We start from the raw sequence: 20,492 nt of genomic DNA on the forward strand, positions 1-20,492 counted from the left end.
AGTTTGGGTTCAACTGATATCTGATTGCACTTCGGCCCAATGTCAAACATGTAAAAAAGGATCACCACACGCAACAAAAAAATATTAATCCCTTATTTTGGAAATACAGTGTATAAACAACTCTTCCTAGAAGTGTGATGAAATACTTGTTCAATCTCCACTCACACACCCACGCTGTCATTAGGCCCCGATCATGTTTTCCAGGTAGACGATTCTCAGCTTAACGAGAAACAATGAGTTTTAGTTCACCGCAGTCTTGTTGTTGTTTTTTAATTGTTGCACACGTTTTGCTCTCTCTGTGTGAAAAAACATTCATATTTTTGTAGATGCAAGTATTTTATTACGGAAACTTTCGGTTGTTAACCGACAGTACTGGAAAACGCAATTAAACGATATAACACACATGATGGTTGAGTGAGCATGTTGTGACGTGAATTATGATGTTTGCCTGTAACCATATGCAGTAATTGTTGTTGAAAAGGAAAATTTGGACGGATTGTGAAAAGTTAGTTTCCATAAATGCATCAGCCTTCGCTTGCTTGTCTACTCTATGGACCTATATAACGGGATTTTGAAACAGTGACTTAAACATATATACTCTCTATTTGTAAATACATGTAAAATTTCACTATAAGCAATGTAATGTACACAACCAGACATCCACTACGTTAAAACAACAAATATAAAAATAGCAATTTTTTAGTTTTCACAAGAATTGTTTTGGAGGTTGGTCAGATAATCACACTGTACAAAAGCAAACATATAAAATATGAATTTTACAGCATTCGAATTGGGATTTTCAGACAGTGATTAAAATGTGACAACAACAATTACTCAATCGCAACAATACAATGAAGAAATAGTTATTATTACAGTGGTTGTATTTACAGTGAGCACATGCAAGTTTTGTACAGAAACAAAGCGAATTATATCGCAAATATCCGAAAAACGTAAGACGTGTGATATCTGGACGATGGATGTTAATATGTTTTGGGGTGTGGTGCATGTGTATCAAGAGAAAGAGGAAGAGCAAAGTGTGAAACTCGTGCACAGTACATAACAAAACCCGTGTTGAATAAACAAGTAAACAAGGATTACAATATAAGTCACGTATGTAGGAAGAAGAGTAATCTTTGTTATTGTGACTTAAGGTTTCGATCGGTGCGAATACGGCTGTCGACGGCGAATCTCTTGACTAAGTTGGTCTTTAAGGGTTGAAACCTACATATTTCGGAGAAAAGATTTCAGTAACAAAGTTTTTAATAAACGATATTTAGTCGCAATAAAACGATATATAATGTACCTGCTCTTCAAGGCCCTTCACTCTTTGGCGATGAGCTCTCTCTCTCGCCTCTAGTGTGCGTTCCGTTTGTATTTGGGCAGTTCTCAGTCGTTCCATTTCCAACTCCGCCTCCTGTCTGTGCCGGGTGGTGACCTCAATAAGTCTTTGTGCATTACCTTGCTCCGAATCGGAAAGCTGTGCTTGCAAAGCCTATGCAAAACAAACAGTGGTTATGTAACATACAACTCACCAGCAAGCCTCATATACAGCTGTCGACCTAAATAAACACGGTAATTGGAAATATCCGTATTTGTGTTAACCGCAATTACCTGGATAGTCTTTCGTGCGTCATCCAGCTCACTCTCCATGTCGCGCAGAGATCTGTCCATGTAGCCCTTGTTTTCAGCAAGGCGTATCGATTCTTCTTCCGTTTTCAGACGCTCACGTTCTACCTGTGTGGCATATCGTCGGTTAAACTGGGCCCGGCGTTTAAATAACACACAAGGCGTGGAACCTTACGCCGCTTTCGGCATGTAAAGAGTACCTTGTCGAGCGTTTTCTGTAAAGCGGATTTGTCTTTCTCAAGGCGAACTGCTCCACGTTGGGTCTCCCGCTTTTCTGAATCTAGTTGGGCAATAGCTCTTTGCAAACCGGTAATGCGCTCCTGGAGAATTCGTTTTTCTTCCTGAAGCTTTTGATTGCGTTCAAGACCCATAGTTTCATTTTCTTGATGTTGGCCAAGCATCTAAAGGAAGTCGAATGTGGTTGATGTTTTGTTTAACTTTTAAATATCAAGCAACTTAAGGCGGGATCGTAAGATCATGTAAACCTGTTGCAAACTCTTAAGCTGGTTGTCCAACTCCGACTTGCGCACTTCTGCATCCTCAAGATCGTGTGTGAGGTTGTGAACTCGTTCCTGAAGTGCTCCGTTCTGTTTCTTTAAGTCCGCCACTGCTTGTCTTGCCGCTTGCAGACGCTCCTTTAGACAGAGATATGTTGGTTTGACTTGGCGCACCACAATTGCGGGTCGGTGTTGTATAGTTCACCTGCAATACGCGCCGATCATGCTCTGATGCGGTAAGCATCTTTTGCAGTTGGCTGATTTTCTCGTTGAGCGAATTAGTGGTCGCATCTTTCTCCGACATCGAAAGAGACAGTGACTGAACCTGGTTATGAATAGTGTTATTGACATCACTGTAACATATTTGCACACGAAAATACATACTTTGTCTTTCAAATGACTTTCTCCCTCTTCGGTTTTGGCAAGTGCGGTGCTCAGTCGATCAATGGTGAGTTGCAGTGACGTACATTTCCCCTCTAGGTCTTGAATCTGGCTTGTCAGGTTGTTGATGCGTTCCTGTTGAACCTAATGAACACAACAGTATTTATTGTGTTGCGTAGGAACCAATGAGTCAACGAATCGCTTTATACCTGATTAGCGGTTTCCTTATCGTTTAGAGACAGCTTGTTGCGCTGTAAGTCCCCTTCGAAAGCACGCCTGGCAAGTTCTAGCTTTGTAGCGCGCTGTTCAGACATATCAAACGCTTCTTTAAGTTTTCGCTTGTCAGCTTCGCATTTTGCTTGTTGTGCTTTCATCTTATTGATTTTATCCTAAAGCGAATAGTAGGTTGTCATATTAGCAAGAAATATAATGAAAAATTCTATGCACACAATCATACCTGAAGCGCTCGGCGTTCACTTTCTGAGTTCTGTTGTGCACGCTCCAATTGTGCCAACTTCTCCGTTATGCTCTTCTGTTCCCTTTCGTTCCTCCTGATTGTCTCCTCCTGTAACATTAGAGCAGTCTGAGCGGATGCCAATCTTCCGTGAGCGCCTCTCTTTCCTTCCTCAGCCTCGCCCAGTGACTTTTGAAGTTGTTGCAAACGTTGATTCACGCGATCACGATCAGCTTCCATTTCCATCAACTGCAGCAAAATGTTGAATTATAAAAAAAAAACATTTACGTCCAAACATGCTTAATGAAATCGAATTCTGTCTACGATACCTGGCGTGTGAGGTTGGATACTTCAATCTTTGAATCATCCTTCTCACGCTGGGTGTCCTTTAATTCTTGTACGAAGTCGCGCAAAGCTGCACGAACCACTTCGGGATCGATATCCTGTACGAGCTGTTCTGTTCGGCTACAAAACCAATGTACATGTTGATTCAACCGAAATTGCCATTTTGTACAAACACAAGTGTCTACGACATACGTGGGAGATGCAGCTCTGCGATAGCTCGGTGAAAGGCTCCTAGTTCTGTCTGGTGACCCAGTTGTTGGTATCGGAGTTCCCTTTCCGCCTGTAGTTGTTGTGAATGTGTTGTCGTATCCTTTTCCCGGTGACGGCGAACGCCTATTACGGTTCAGGATCAGGTAGATAATGCTTACAAAACTGACTATCGTCACAGTTGTTTACCTGCTTGGTGATGGTGTGGCAGATCTGTAGCCTCTCATTGGGCTCATTGTCCTTCCCAGTCGGGAGATACCAAGAGTTCGGCGAAGCGCGCTGTGCAGGCTTCCCAGTTTGAATTCCACATCGCGTTTGTTACCTGTTTGCACATAAAATAAAACCATCAATTTAAATACGACGTTAACCTTAGTAATTTTCCGCACCTTCCACCTTCACAATCTCATTTTCAAGCCCTGTGATTCTGCCTTCAGCAGCGGAAAGTTTGAGTTTGTTTTCCGCCAACTCTTCCTCGGCCGCCTCAAGTTTCAAGCCAGTGTTCCTCAGGTCATCCTTGTGCTTCTTCGATGTTGCTGTTGACTCGCCAAGCTGCTCCAAGAAGTCTCGCTCCTTCACCCTGCTGTCGTCTTCCAACTCGGCGAGTTTTCTTTGCAGCATCGAGTTCTTAAGAATGTACACAGTTACAAAAAGGATAAATGCCGCATTGTTTATGATTAGATATACTGACTTCTTTAAGAGCTTGCTCCTTGCTAGCTTCTGTCGCCACGATCTTTTGCTTGAGTCCAAATGATTCGCGTCTTGCTTCTTCCTCACGCTCCTCATCAGATGACACACGTGCCTGCAGATCTTCAACCTCCTTGGACTTCTTTGTGTTTTCACCATCCAACATCTTGACCTGGAGATAAAATCGTATTACTCCTGTCCTCGTACAGGGCACATACGGGAAGAGATCCGATGACTACCTGTCGTCTCAGTTCCTGAAGCTCTCTTCGTGCCTCCAGGCGACTTCTCTCAACTTCACGCAGACTTGCTCTTAGGTCCCCGTTTTCTTTCTGTACATTGCTGCGACTTTCGTCCAGCACGGTAATCTTCTGGTCCTTCTCCTCGTTAGCTCTCTGCAAGTAAATTCATCGCTTAAAGGAACAGTCGTTAATCGTGTAAGCAGTAGTTTAACCTTAAGAGCGATTCGTTCTTGCTCGGCCTTCTTAACTTGTCCTCGCAACTGGTCGTTTGCTTTGTTAAGGGTGTGCTTTTCGTGAATTTCGTCGTTGACTCCGCGTTTCAGCTCAAGGTTTTCCTTTCGTTGACGGTCACGTTGTTCTTCAGTTTCTCGAACCTGCATCAAAATCACAGTTTTTAATCTTCTGGTTGTGTGGTTGTATCAAGTGGTTTGATTGAACACTCCCAATGTTGGTTTACTTTCAAGTAGTGTTACCCAAGTGTGGACCATCAAGCTACCTTTCGTTGAGCCTCAATGAGGTCGCGGCGAACTCCGTCACGTGCGTCTTCAACCATACGCAACTGCAACTTCAGTTCCTCGACCTGAGCAGCAAACATGTGACATTTCCCAGAGTCTTATCTAACTCATAAAACATGCAATTAAATTAAACCAACCTCTTTAAGTGCGCCGTCTCTCATGCCGTGCACCTGCTTGCATGCGTCGTTCAGGCCCTTCACCTCCCGCTCGTGTGCTTCAGTCGCAAGTTCGAACTGTGTGCGGAAGTCCTTCAACTCCTGGGTAATCTGATTTACAGTGGTCTAGAAACAAACACGGTATTATTAGTAGCTTTAGAAAATTTCGGTTTATTACTGCAATAACTCAATGAAAAGTGAAACAATCCATTACCCTGTCCTTCTCATGTTTAGAGTTGGATTGTCTTTTCAGCTTTTCGTATTCATTTTCCAAGTCGTGAATGTTCTGACTTGCGTTGTTAAGTTTTTCTTGCAGGGCATTCTTTTCTGTTTCTTTCATTGAAAGAGCTTGTTGTTTCTCTGCTTCAGCCATGATCAATTCTTCATTGTGCTCCTGTGACAAACACAATAATACGCTAGAAAATTTCTCATTTGCAAAAATAGTGAAACTTTTAATGACTACCACTGTACTAGCACATGATATACTCAATCATAAACTTACACGCAAAATACGACCCAAGGTATAATTTGACTTTGTCATATTATTCCAGCGGTCCAGTCGAAAGTTAACGTTGTTATCCGAATATTCCATGTTGTAAATATTGACCTCAACTAAACTTTCATGCACTCAAACTTGAAACAACCTCTCTTAGTTTTAGGTTGAAATTCAACCCGTCAACTGTTCATTGCACAACAAAATTATCTCAGCTGTTGACAACTTTAGTTTCCCCACATACACAAAAAGCAACCTTGCGGACCAACAACACAGCCGATATGAAATATGAATGTGTGTGGTATACCCTTGTTTCCATTTTGACCAAGGACAAACATGAAAAGACGCACGTAACCCGACGCCGTACATGTTTTCCTTCTTAAGTTGTGCAATATCACAAATTATGTTAAAGGCAACGACAATTCTATTTCTTTTGTGATCGTACATTCGTGTAAGCAAACAGAGAACGTTTTTAATATATACTTCGCTTGAAAGGGTGCCTGAATTATGTCTTATGTCAAGCATTTTGTCACAAACCTGGTTAATTGCCTCAATCTCTTCCTGTAACTCTTGTTTATCGGTTTCATATTTTGCAACAAGTTCTTCTTTTTCGAGGTTGAAAGCGTGCAAGATTTCTTCTTTTTCAGATTGCATATCCAGACGCAAAGTATCCTTCAAGAGAACGTCAGTTAGTTAGTTAGTTAAACAGATAAGTTATTCGCACAGGATATTACCTTTTCACGAGCTGTCTTTTCAATGTCTTCCCCATGCGCTTGTTGCTCAGTCTTTAGCGCCACCTGAGCCTCTCTCTCTTGCTGGATCATGGATTGGTTAAGAAGTTGAATGTCCCTCTGCAACTTAGCGTTTTCTACTTCCATCTCTTTTCGCACACGACCGACTTCAACTGAATAATAAAGATTAAGTGTAAGCAATATGTAACAGCTGCCTGGCAACAAAGCAGTGACGTACCTTGCAGTGCTTCATTCTTCATCAAGGCATTTTGGTTAATTTCTTCCAGTTGTTCCTTTTTAGCTTCCAGATTTGCAGCCACATTTTGAACATCGAATAGATTTGTTTCTAGAGCTTCCTTGTCCGCTCTAGCAACAAGATTAACGTTTAAATACTAGGACAGATAATTGACATATTCAAAACGTTATGCTCTACCTTAGTCCGGCCATCTCTTCGGAGAGTGTTCTATTTTCGCGCTCTGTTGCAGTGAGTTGAACAATAAGGTTGGCCTTCTCTTTGGTAAGTTCTTCTTTCTCTTTTGTAAGCTTGTTGTTCATGTCATTGAGTCTTGTTGCATCGTCCTTGGTGCGAGCTAAGTCTTCCTCCACGTTTGTCTTGTGTCTGGTGCACTGCAATATACGCATTTATATATCAGAAAATCCAAATCAAATATGTCAAGAAAACTATATGACCCAAGATACTTTACCTGACTCAGGGAGTCATACAATTCAGCCTTCTCTCTATGGAGCAACATCAGGTCCTGCTCAAGTTTCTCGCGACTCTGCTCTGTGAGGATTAGACTGTGATCCAAACCGGCCTTTTCGTTGTGAAGATCCATTTTCTCTTGTTCTGTCTTAATTAACTCGGCTCTAATGGAGTCTTTTTCCAAGGCCAGATCATATTTGGCGGCGCCCAATGCGGCGAACTTTTCTTCCAACTGTTCACAAACATGTTTACATTAAAAACGCAACTATTGTCGGAATTAAACCTCTGTATTGCCATCTAGTGTTATTCCAAGTCCTCTAAAGACACTTACCTCGCCAATCGATTTGTGAAGATCGACCTTATCTTGAGCTAGTCCTTCGTTGAGAGCTTGCATCTTGGCAAGTTGGTCTCTTAGTGAGGCTTCTTCAGTCTTCAACTTGTTCAAAGCCAGTTCGATTTCACCATTAGCTCTTTCCACCTAAAACAAAACGTAATGCCATCAAAAATGAGTCTGTGAAATGCAAATCAATAATGATATTTCACCTTAGACAAGGCTTCCACAACTTCAGCTTTCTCAGCTTCCATAATCTCCTTGTCTAACACGGCTCGGTTCAGGGCCTCTTTAGTTGTAACCAGCTGCTCTCGCAATGACGACTGTTTGTCATCCATGTTATCCACGGCTGAAATACTACAAACACATTCGCAAGATAAAAAACTGAAATACAAAAATCTTATATATATCACGTATTCCAAAGTGTACCCTCTCTGCAGATCTTTCTCCTTGCGTGCAAGATCTTTAAGCAAATCTTCCTTCTCGTCCTCCACATTATCCCTTTGTCTTTGCAGCTCGGCATTAGCGGCTTGCAGCCTTTCCCTTTCTGCCGCAAGGGCATCGATGCGTTCCTGCATTGTTTGTCGCGCTTTGCCCATTTCATGTTTCTCGCTATAAAGTTTAAACAAAATTTAAATGCCATGTTTGGCAACAGTTTTAAACCTGATTTCACTAACCTGCCAACCACTTCGGCACTCGACTTGTAGCGATAAGCATCACGTTTCGCGTCGTCTTTGGCTCTTGTCACGTTGTCCAGTTCTTCCTTCAGAGCTAGCACTTCGCCCTCCAAGGATTTTTTCTCAGAGTCATTATCAGCTGACTGCTTCTTCAGTGATGATGCAGCATCGCGTGCTGCCTCCAATTTAGCACGGAGTTCCTTTTTACAGTATCAGAAAGATGATTTAAGCGAAAAGGAATGCGAACACAAGGAATGCATGACCTATACCTGCACTTGGAGTTGCCTTTTCTGCAAAGCAGCTTGCACAGCGTTGTATGTGGAATCGGCGAATGAAGGTGAAACGCCGCGAATGCCAGGAGATCTTCCACGTCGTGGTGAACGACGACCAGGGGATGGTGATCTCAACGGTGAGTAACTTCTTCTGCAAGTTCAGATATGTTATTAACGAAGTGTTATGAGCTTTAATGCTGCTACTTTTATCACCTCTCTTCTTTTGGCCACACACGAACAAATGTAGTTTGGTAGGTCGGTGGCGAAAGCGAGCATTTGCATTTACTTTGATCTAAACTTTTATCGCATTTCTGAGTCTTACAGTAATCGCATAGCGAGTTTTTGCCCACGCTTATCTTGTAGCGCACAGGAGATTTGCAGTTATCTCCACTTTGTCTTCGAGATGATCGCGCGGAATTAAATCTACGCAAAGGCGATATGACGTCATCCGCCTCTGTTGACTCTTGATTTAAATGCTCTCCGTGCAAAAATACGCTTTCCTCATCAAACGACGCCTGAAGGCCAGGAGAAAGAAACCCGCTGTCATCCGAACTTATTGCAGATAAATTTGGACTGACGCGTTGAACGAGAGATATTTTCTTGCCCGTGCGTTCGTTAGATGCTGCTTGAAATTGCCGAATTAAATTCTGAACCTTGCTTGTTAGTGGGGTTGACTCCATAATACTTCAATATTCTATACTGCTGATTTTAAAAGCAACCTAAAGATACAGTTCAACTTATCTTGACTGTTTTAATAGATCTGACAAGCACCACGTATGCTGCTCACGTATATCGATCCGTTTCCATTGCGAGCCTCAATAGGGCATTCGAAGTATGCCGCACTTTGTGAGAAGAAAATATAAAAGAAGTCGCTATCGTGCTTGGTTAAATTGAACAGCGAGCGTTCTAGCGGCGGGGGACTCTCTCTAACGAGCCAAACAAAAAACCCACCGACGTGAAGAGGCTCAAGTACCTTTGGACATACTTTACGTTGATTTGAGTCGGTTCAAAGTTTAACAGCTACACCGCAAAGGGTTGTTACGCGTCAAAGCTACCAAAGAATGTTTTGAGGAATGCGTGGAAAGTTTACGACAAAAATGTGCTTTAATGCATCGCCTTTTACTACCAAGTAACAACGAAAGGGCACATAAACATATTTTTTGTCCTATAGCGCAGGATCTGCTGTGGTCTAGTTAATAAATATTTAACGTTCTTTCCACTTCATTAAACCCACGTTGTCGGCACGATTGCCCACTTATGTCCGCGTCCACACGTGTGCGAAAATACATTGTTCCACAAACAAAAAAAGTCGCTACCTTGGTGAACCCCCGATGCCCAGGTCGGCCATTGATTCGGTGAGCTCTTGAACAGCAGAAGCGCGCGGACTGTCGGAAAGCGCCATTGCGAGATCGGCATCGGCAATCACTGATTGGGCGATGTCGCGGAGAGCTTGTTCCAGTGCTCGCTTCTCTTCAGCCACAGTTGCTGCAGCTTCCTCATCCTCCATGCCTCCATCAACGCGAGTACTCTCCTGTCGCACAAAATAGTAAATAGTGACATATCCATAATAAAACCAAATAAAATTTAGGATGATGCAGCACATGGGAAATAGCCATAAATATAAACTTTAAGTATTATATGTTTGGGCAATAGACCCAATAATGTGTTGTTTTATTTGAGTAATGTGTCGACGACTAACCAGTCGAAACTATTTAGGCAACATTTTCTTAATCCAAAAATTAATCTGAATGGAAAGTGGAGGCAATTATATTTACCAAAGGTCTTGCAGAGCTTAAGTCGTTGATTGTTCTGTCTTTGTCACTGATGTGTGACTTGGCACGGTCCAAAGCCACAGTCAACTCATTGATGTGCGCGTTCAAACGAGCCTTGTCTGAATCAAAGTCCGACTGCATCTGGAGCATTTCCTTCACCTGTTACAGACCATGTGGGTAGTATAAATATCACTTGCCGTCGTCGCTTTACACAAATAATGGTCAGAAAAAAGTACACAAATGATTGTGGGAAATTTCATTGGTCAAGGAACCTTGTTGCGAAGTTGGGTTTCAATGTCCCCGCGTTCACTCTTCTCGCGTTCTAGCGACACCTTGGCGGAGGTATCCTGTACGCTTTGGTTCGAGTTCAAGTTGAGACATGCCGCATGTAGTTCCCGGGCACCACGCTGTATGGTAAAAAGCAATATTTCACACCAACTTCCAAGAACATTGTCCCAAAAAATCTTATCCGCACCTAACAAATGACTATTGTACTTAAGGTTTGTGACGCAGAAGCAATCATGAGCCACAAGTATTCACACGCTGTCGCGGTTTTTTTGGCGTCACGCTTTCAAGATGTACCTGGACATTGTTGGATGCTTGCTCAAGGTCGCGTTGTGTGTTCGATTTCAGGTCATTGAATCCACGGCGGATTTGAACAACGGCTCTCCACAGTGCCAACAAGCGACTGTGCTCGTCACCAAAATAGGAGCTGAAGTTCTAAATCAAATCGCGAAAATCAATAAAAATCACTGTGGGCTTTGTTCGGGAGCGTAGAATAGAAGAGTTCTTTGTAGTTTTTCTTTTGTATGACACATTAACATACACAAAAATTTCGGGGAAACAGAAATAGTGATCCTTTGTTATAGAGAAGCTGACCGCCATTATTCGCTGCTTACGTTGGCACGCCACAATTTAATAAAATATTCTGTTATCTCCGTTCAAAAGATAAACACTGACAGCCACAACAACCGTGTGACAACCGAATTTCATGCAGATTACAAGCAACCAAAATAAAGACCGTCTTGGTCCAAAACGATAGGAACAGAATTCATCAAACATGGGTGTAAAAAGATAATTTACCTCTTGCTCCTCTTTCCACTCGGCCTCCTTGCGTCTCAGTTCTTCCTTGGCGACATTCCAATCCTCAGTAACAGCCCGAAGATCATCAGTAAGTGCCCCATTGGAGTCATTTGCCTGAGCCAGTTGATCGCGCAGCATTGAGTTGATATCAGTCAAACTTTCACACCTGCAAACGTAAGATTATTACGTTTATTAAGTCGTGGTGGATGACCGGTGACGGTTAGTTGTGCAAATATTGTACTTGGCCGAGTACGAAAAAGACACGTTCCACTATCTTCAGGTATGCCCAGGATTCATTCGTAACGCCAGGGGGTACAAAGATTTAAATCTTGTATTAGGTCGGCCATTGTTGGCGGCGGATTATTTGTCCACGCGCACCGTTGAAACGCAAACAGTGGAAATTCAAAAGTAGCGAGTTGAAAAGACGCCGGTCAATGGCGGCACGCCTTCGCATACTGCTAGCCGGCTCGGTAAAAAGCAATTGAAAGCAAATATTGACAATATATATGCAATGTGTAACATGAAGTTGATACGTTGACACAAAACTTGTCACAAAGTCTGAAATGGTAAAATTTTCCGCGCCATTCCTTTATTTGGAAACGCAGGCCAATAACGCGGCGGAGCTAAAGGGACTATGCGACGCGCAAACTCGCGCCGTGATTGGTGGAGACCGTCACGATTCGATTGCTAAGAAAACATCCCACTCGGGGAATATCACAGGCCAGCACGTCACCACACAGGCTGAACCCTATCCAACACAATTAACAAAAGATATCGGCACAGCCTGTGAATGCATTAATAGACAGCGGCCATTAATACTCATTTGCAATAGTTTCAACAGATTTCTTACTTCTGTTTCTCCTCCTCTAACTTAATGAGAGCATCCTCCAGGTCAGTGGTGTGAGACTCCTCAGTGCGACGAAGACGAGCTTCCGTTGAGTCCAAACGATTTTTGAGGGAGCCGGTCGTTTCCGAAAGCTGAAACGTTTCCAAAATGAAAATATTACCATGGAATAGACTCTACTGGAACATAAGCTAATTTGTATACATTTTAAAAACAATATCCCAGCGATCCTTCGCATGTAATTATGGCATCTATTTTAAGTGTCTGGTGACAAAAATATTACAACTTCTTCCTACCTCCATTCTTGATCGGTCGGATTCGGCACGGAGTTGTGCAACTTCCTCCTCCAACTCGCCACATTTCTTCTTGTATTGCAAAACCTGAGTAAAAAAACATTCGGTTTGCACCTTCCGAAAATCAGGAGACGCGAAAGCGCTAAAGTAGACAAATCACCTTAGCCTTTAAACTCTCCACCTCTTTTTTGTCGCCCATGGCAGGTGTTAAACTCAGTAAACAATTTTCTTTAAATTCTAGTTTATCAAAAAGCCTGCATTCGTACAGTATATAAAGAAATGCTCCCGGTGGTGCAACTTACACCAACTACCATTCACATAAACAATGTTCACGTGACATATACATAAACAGGTGCTATTATATTTTGCAAACAGTAAATCTAATTGTCTGCCTTTGACTTCTGTTGTGATTCCACAACAGTCCTACAAGTATCCGCTTCCCAGTGTGCGTTTTCAGAACTATAGACGAATCCGAACATCATTCGCGGCCGGCGCGTCCTTCACAATCGATAGGGCCCTCCCGCGATAGTGTTATGAATCGCGCGAAAAAGATAACAATGAATGGATGTAGACTGTATGGCCGCACGGAAACGGAGTGTTTTCTCGCACAGCGATTTGTCAGTGTTTGATCAAGGGTGATTGCCACACCGTGGGGGATCAAGCGTGTATTGGTTTAATGCAGGGAGTATGTGCATGATCAACAGGATCGCCATTAAAGTATGTCCTTTGTTTCGAATTTTCACATCACACTGCAGCGTAAAACAAGCGACATGTAAGACCAACTGTTTCTGCCAGATTTAAATCCGATCGCGAGACAATTTAAACTATGGTTCCTTACGTAGTTCGATAAATGCGAACGTAAAATATGTGGTTTACCAACACAAAACAAAGGTTTGCGGATACGTTGCTATCGCACAATGGACAAACCTTTAAATGGTGTGAACAAAAAGGAAAGTGACACACAACCCTTACCAACAAATTATTGTTTCCCTCACGCCAGTACGGGTTTAGAATTCTAGTGAACAAAGGCGGGCACACGCTGTTGTCGGTAGCAACCACATTTTCAAGCTATCGGAACACAAAGACTTACCGAAACAACGCTAAAGAAATGGAATCGCCACCGCTGTAACCGTAAGTGGAATACCGTGATAACTAAACAACCGAAAAGAACCCAAGCGAATAAAGCCAGGCCTCGACCTCACATCGAAATAATAGGCTTTGTTGGCAAATTGATATTAAGTGTGTTTAGAATAACTTTATGTATTCTGGCGCTCGAAAAAAAGATGTTTATTTATAATAAGTGTTTTTTACCTTGCTCTGGAGTTTTTGAACGAGTTGAGCTTGACGTTGCTGTCCCTCCTGGTAAGCCTGAAGCTTTCTTTTGTAAGAGGCTTGTTCCTCTTCCAGCTTCTGCCGCAGACGCGCGTTCTGCAAAAAAGTTCGGTCTTGTAAAACAGAACATTATTATTATCCCCATAATTTGTTACCTCGTTCCTACCCTGAAGGGCGTCATAAGCCATTTTCACAAAACAGAATATCAACGTATACTCAATGAATGCGTCGATTTTCGTAATTGCCAGTTTGTCAAAATTTTAACAAAAACTTTAACCAACTAAATTAAAGCCCACCGACTCAAACACGTTCACTTTAACACGCCAATAGCAAATAGCTACCATTAAGTGGCAGCCGTTTGTCGGGCTTCATCATAATGTAAACAAATCTATAACCAAATATTAGTTTAATCGTGCAAGCAATCTTACCTCCATTTGCAGAGTCTTATTCTCCATAACTCCTTTGTCTCTCTCCCCCTTCTCCAGCTTTAGAGCTTGTTCCAGCTGTAAAAGAAATTGTGAAACAATTTTTAACATTGTTACAAATAAGGTGGCTGAAGATATGGGTGTAAAATAATCTGTAATGTTCAGCAACAGGGCAAGTTGCCACACAGTGTCTGGTGAACTTACACGGTCAACTCTTACGCGCACGGACTCTGGGGGGCTTTCCTCTTCCTCGGTGGAACTTGACATTTTTACACCACTATTAAGCCCAAACCTAGTTCTACTAAAAGTTCGTGAATGTGACAAAATGTATACATGGTGAAGATAATGAGAGGAACTGTATCGCAACTCATATGATGGTGGACTCTTCTGGCAACTACGTACAACGAATTGTGTAAATGCATAATCGCAAACCAAGATCTACCCAACATGCTGTGAGAAAAACCTCACAACTTCCCTAACAACCTACTGACGTTATAGCCGACATACATATTCATCTAACCGTTGCTAGAAAGAAACCAAACAGGTATTTTTCCTGTTTCGAAGGCCATCTCTTCCTTAATCTTCAAAAAACTCCAGCGATGTTTAAATGGCATGTATGTTGTGCAATCACCCTCATCTGCGGCTCATGTGTAAGACTGTCAAACTTTGTAACACATATAAACACAACCTGAAATTCTGACAGTCTCGCCTGACTTTGACGAACAGGTGATGCGCATACAACTGCGAAAGAGCGTCATCGGAAGATAGCGAAATGTACAACCATCAGTAAGGGCTTTGTTACTTAGCATTCAAAGTATTTTAGTTGACGCGTGTTCAGCAATACCGTGTAATTGAATCAACTAGAGCAGGCACGCGCGACAAAAAGAGATGCCTATGTTTGTCATCCCCACCCCATTAAGTACCGGGTACTATATCAAATTCCGCCAAACACTTTACCATTATGCCCTCCAGAAAATAAGCAGCTTGGGCATTTCAAGTCAGCTGCAAAAGCTTTAGTCTAATGCCATGCTATTTGCTTCGTCCATTGTACACAACGGTATTCCGAAAGCGTTTGCCTTTTCCGCCTTTCCTCGATCGATAAACTACAACGTTTGAAATTTAGAAATCGCAACACTATCGATAAAATGAATGAAACAAAAAGATACATAGAGCACAAAAACGGTTCCGTGCCCTGATCGAATTTATAACAATTGTCTGGATTGTTTGTGATTACGGTTCGCAAGTGCAACACTGGGCGGGCTGAATGTGTAACTGGACCCCGGTAGGGACGCTATCGCAGAGACGGAAGGCGCCCTCTGATTGGCTGACGACTCTTTACTTCCATGGAGCCTACTTGACACTAAAGGACGGCGCTAGTGGCTCAACAAGGACATTTGAAGAGCAAAACCCAATGTGGTACTTTTAAGATAACCACAACGTTGTGCTACGATGCTTACGCAACTGTCTTTGTTGTCATTAAATTCATTGACCAGTCAAGTGCAAAAACGCGATCATTTACAATTAAATTCATGTCAAACGATAAATGGTAACCGAGCAAAAAAATTTAACTTTTATTGTTTTGCAGTTTTGCTTTTATCGACACCAACATGACTTTTCCCGTTAAGATCACCAATGTACTTAGATTTCTTCACACAGAGCATTTTAGCTGTTGAATGTCAGTATTCACAAATGACATACATACTCCATTCCTTTCCACTTCTGGTGATAATAAACATGTGAGAACTTCTGTAAACTATTTCTACCTAATACTCCCTAAAGCAAAAAATAGTTAAGTTAAACACTGAAGAGCGTTATTATCATTTCGTGCTACCATATAGGGTGCGTGAAACTGTCGAAAGGAACTTCGCAAATGAAAATATGTCTCATGGCTGCCCTCAAGTGTACAGATATAACGCACGCAGAACCCCACAAGAGGTCTGTACACAACAACATTTCGCACTGTTTGCGGTCTCCTTTCATTTGAAATCTTGTTTACAAACGAACTTACCCTTTCGCTGACCGCATTGTACTTGATTGCGATTTCATCCCTGTCAGCCCTGGATTGCGCAAGCAGATCTTCCACCCTGTTTAGCTCAGCCTGAAGCATGCGATTTTCTTCCTATAACGCAAGTGCGTTTAAACACGCATTATTTAAGAATCAAATTCGAATTCTCGAACAAAGGTAAATAATTCCTGTTTTCGAGTAGTCAGTACATTTTTACATATTCAGATATAATTTTGTGGGAAAGCTTTTGAATTACTCTTTAAAACATGTATTCAGTTAATACCAGTAAAAGCATGCTGAACGGTGAATGTAAAATACAAAAAAAAAACACAAAGAAAGATAATAAAAAATTCAAAATACAAGTTTTGTCAGTCTTGTATGCACAAACAAGAAAGCGTATATATAACCTTGATTTAACAAAACACGCAGTTGAATTGGAATAATTTACAAACTTGGTTGATATTAAGTTTTACCTGGTATGATTTAGACATGTTTCCTTCCTGGCTGCTCTGACCGGTTCGATCCGGTTCACGAAGATTTTCAGTAATTATTTCTCTTACTCTCGCCCCAATAGACCTCGCCCCAGCACCGTCACTGCCCTGGCGAAGTACAGTATCTTCGACGTTCTGCCAAAATAAATTAATTTGTTACATACCGACATGCGCCGCTGGTGGACGTCTGCAAACCTACTGCGTGACACTAAGTGGTGCTAGGAGGTGAAATAAAATGTAGCAAGAGCACCAAACAAAAACGACAACGGGCGGGTGATTGGCAGCATTTGTTAAGCGCCCGACCCATACACCAAGAAGAAAACCTGATCGGGATTCGTGGCCAGGATGTCCTGGGTTCAAATCCCAGTGGGGTCAAAATAAAATGACAACAAATCCTGGGCTTCAAAGAATCAAGCAATAACACATTTTGGAACGCAATGTTTCAAAATTTTTAATACTGTGGGTAATCTTTGTTCGGGAAAACGTCTATTCAAAACAACAAATAAAAACAAAATTATCAGCAAAAATTTATGGCAAAATGTCATTTCTGCAATTATTATTAATAAACACCCGGAAGGTTTTAGAAACGTGAATATTAACAGACGCATTTACTTCTTTGTATGGGGACAGTACATGTTCGTGGATGTGCTTTGTTTGTAGTGCAAAGCAACAAAGTCAACGCTTTACGTTTTACCGTGATAACTGAATCAACAAATACTCAAGTCTTCCCGAAATGCACTCGGGAAACATTTTTGCACGTGGATCATGTTTTTGTCGGTTAATTATTAACTTTCCCACAACGTTTCCAAGATGCCGGTTAACCACGTGACCCACTAAATCAACTGATCACGTCTTGTCGCTTAAAGAAGCAGTGAAACACCAGCAAATAGACGGAAATTAATGGTTTGTCGGCAAGTCGCCTTTACTCTGGTCAACAAATGAAGTTTGCATTGCGGTCGTGTCTTTACACGTTGGAATCAATCCCACGGGATGTCAGTTTTTAGCCGTTAAAACGCAAACAATGTCACCGTTGACCAAATAGCCGTTCAAATTTGATTTGTCGCCAGATACGCGCAAAACTTTCGTTACATCCATGTTCTACTAGACGCCAAACTTGTTTACCAAGTTATACAAATTGGCTAAGTTAATGCCCCGGAAACCAAAATGAAGACAACTTAACCCCTGATATAAAATCTTTCTGTATTTTTATTTTGTTGTCAAATGTTGGAATGATAATAAGATTTGCAAAGCATTAAATGTCGGGCCTATGCCATTCTTCGTTGCATTCCTAAACAACCCGAAAAACCTCTAAGTATCGACCAAAGTTTATTCAGTCTGCTACTGAGCCACAAACGTATTAAATCGCCGCCGTATAAACGCTACATGCGAATCTAACTGTGTACAGTGGAGGAGGCGAAGTAACGCGAGTCGGGCAAGAACGTACTCGCTCCTTGTTTGCACAGTCGGGAGTAACGGGCGACGGCGATCAACGGTTGTTCCGATTTGAATTTTTCAAACTAAAACAAATGCCGCCACCGAGCGAGAGCACCGCTGGCGACTTGTCGCTATTGTAGCGAGCACAAGTCTTCGGCAATTTCAAGCCACCTGTAATTAGGTTCAATACAGCCTATTTTTATATATTTGTGGGAAATGCTGACTTTCATTTTTGGTCTTTGGTGTATCGCTAACCGGTAGCGAATAAGTTAAACTTATCAGGTGGTTTGAGGCAAATGGGTGAAATTTAATACACATCTAAAACTGGATTCACCTCAACACCGACATTGTTCAGCTTGTTGCTTCACAAAACATTACACGCGTTGTCCACGGTTGGGGGCGGAACTAAACGGACTTCGCCGACAAACCTTTTTGTCGCAAAGCACGTGAACTACTGCAAACTGTTATGTTTCGGTACTTAAACAAATCAACCCCGTGGTTTGCTGCCACACGCAAGTCAATCTGCTTTTTTTGCCTGGACCTACAAGAGGCGTCTACTTAGATTATTTCAAGTGCCATTGACCATAATGTAATGCAGCGTGATTGTCTTTGTTGGGGAGATAAGACCGTCCTTACACACGCGGTAGCCAGGCACATGTGGGACAAGCATATTGTATGATTTATCTTCATGACAACATTTAATGTTCCTCTGACAAAAAAATAATACCTACTATCAGCAAGCAATCATATCAATAATTGACACCGAACAAACCAAGGATTACCAACTAAAACGAGACAAGGGATTGTTGGAAAGCTATCGTCGTATGTGTTATGTTACACCAGCAAAAACGTTTACCGGGCTGTTAGCCGGCAAAAGTCCACTTACTTGAATAACTTGTTCTAGAGGAACTTCGTTTGATCGGTCAGTTGAGCTTCTTCCGTTCCTCTGGTATCTACGACTCATGTATATCAATATCCACAATAACCCGCGGCTGTTGTTTACAATCACAACCTCTTAACAAGTACGCTCTAGAATATAAGAGCAACTAGTTTACGCCTGATCTAGCTAATACAACTCGATATGCAATGATATTGATGTAACTAAACCAATTCGCTTGAGCAATTGAAATAACTTCTTGTCAACATCCTTTCTAAGTTTGCGGGTGCTCTTAGCTCTGAGACACAGCTTGTACTTTGTCAAAAACTCCGGGAAGCCGGCAACCTGCAGCCTTGTCTAACAAACCGTTTGGTCTCACAGCATGAAAAAGGAGGCCGGTGCCTAGTTATTACAGATGTTCGCTCCACGCATTCGAATACTCAAAACGCCGAATGAGAGCGGAGATGAATGGGCGAGTAAACGTCGAGTAGCGAGCGAGCACGCCGGGCAAGAAACAAAAGCGCGCCGGGTGAGCGGGAGATTTTCACTTTTATTTACACGCCGCTACAAGAGTGACCCACGTCGCTATGATGTTTACGGGGTCATGCGTGTAGGAACTCATTTGGAATTTTAAGAGCGCCTCTCGTTTTCATTTACCAGCCACTGGAAAGTGTGCTTGTGGCTGTGAAAGCGGCGTTCTTCGGAAACGCAATCACCAATCAGGAAAAGTGAAACATGTGAAATTAATGACAGTAATGAGGAACGTGCCCAAACTAGTGCGCTTTAGAGCAAACACAGCCGTAAAATTTCGCAACTCAAAGATGCCTTAAACGATTTTGTTATGTTTACCAGCACATAAAGTTGCAGCTTTCTGACGCACTGGCATGAAACAACCGTTAAAAAATGAATGGCGAGCCAAAAGAGCGGCATGTTCGAATTTGGTGATATCTTCTGATGCGAAGCGAATCGTAACCACTGCCATTGTTATCATTGAAGCCTTCCTATTGGTGGTCGAGACTAATCATACTATGATAATATCGCCGATAAATGGAATACGATGCCACCACGTTGTTTACTAATCCATTGTCGAGCAAAACTCTGTCCAAGAATAACGGGGCGTATTAAAAAAACTTATTTCCTTCAAGGTTTTGGGCGGATGAGGGGTGTTTGGTCCTGCTGAGTAAACAAACATCAACCATATCGTGCAGGTACATGCCCGGAACCGCGACGCCTATTTGGCAATGACAATCGTACTGACAGATAGAGACGTGCCATACAAAACCATGTTTTTCAAAGTCGAAATTAACCACATTTATTACTTCTTACCCGTATGTGACATGGTTATTTACAGCCACGTAATAACAGTTAAAACTGGTTTCTAGTTCGTAGTATTTCTGCCTAACTTATCTTTTCACTCCCTGCGGTTTAACGAACTTTTCTCTCGACCTCACAACCGCAACGCCGCTTTTTACTACCCCTGAAATTGAACAAAACTTCGTATCTCACTTGTACGCTGATTGTTCGCCGAAATGGTCAACAACTTGCCATTACTACGATGCTGAAGTTGAATGTTGCCATGGCAACACAGAATGCCAAGCCGCGAGCGAAGCGGGGAGCAATGAAAGG

General features: G+C 42.1%; 1 protein-coding gene across 3 annotated transcripts; it reads right to left on the reverse strand.

Moving 5' to 3' along the window:
• Positions 1-324: 324 nt before the first annotated feature.
• LOC145897272 (uncharacterized) lies at positions 325-19,014 on the reverse strand. Of its 3 annotated transcripts, XM_082985477.1 has the most exons (41): positions 18,876-19,014; positions 16,538-16,690; positions 16,068-16,178; positions 14,063-14,137; positions 13,614-13,730; positions 12,306-12,389; positions 12,016-12,143; positions 11,166-11,331; positions 10,665-10,802; positions 10,355-10,489; positions 10,086-10,241; positions 9,627-9,841; positions 8,308-8,461; positions 8,039-8,238; positions 7,791-7,973; positions 7,574-7,718; positions 7,362-7,508; positions 7,032-7,262; positions 6,761-6,954; positions 6,566-6,693; positions 6,331-6,500; positions 6,134-6,268; positions 5,318-5,497; positions 5,086-5,229; positions 4,930-5,013; positions 4,646-4,807; positions 4,434-4,586; positions 4,199-4,366; positions 3,897-4,134; positions 3,700-3,832; positions 3,496-3,636; positions 3,288-3,423; positions 2,962-3,207; positions 2,714-2,893; positions 2,508-2,648; positions 2,329-2,448; positions 2,112-2,261; positions 1,827-2,027; positions 1,612-1,734; positions 1,304-1,492; positions 325-1,221 (listed from the first exon to the last, which is right to left on the reverse strand). In XM_082985477.1, the coding sequence occupies exons 1-41, from the start codon at positions 18,951-18,953 to the stop codon at positions 1,147-1,149; spliced, it is 6,207 nt and encodes a 2,068-aa protein (XP_082841603.1). In that variant the 5' UTR covers positions 18,954-19,014; the 3' UTR covers positions 325-1,146. The 3 variants fall into 3 exon arrangements, with proteins under 3 accessions (XP_082841603.1, XP_082841604.1, XP_082841605.1); XM_082985478.1 differs by lacking the exons at positions 16,068-16,178; positions 16,538-16,690; positions 18,876-19,014 and adding an exon at positions 14,264-14,356; XM_082985479.1 differs by lacking the exons at positions 13,614-13,730; positions 14,063-14,137; positions 16,068-16,178; positions 16,538-16,690; positions 18,876-19,014 and adding an exon at positions 12,463-12,535.
• Positions 19,015-20,492: the final 1,478 nt, after the last annotated feature.

Source organism: Ascidia mentula, chromosome 4, assembly GCF_947561715.1.
Source record: "Ascidia mentula chromosome 4, kaAscMent1.1, whole genome shotgun sequence".
Taxonomy (NCBI): domain Eukaryota; kingdom Metazoa; phylum Chordata; class Ascidiacea; order Phlebobranchia; family Ascidiidae; genus Ascidia; species Ascidia mentula.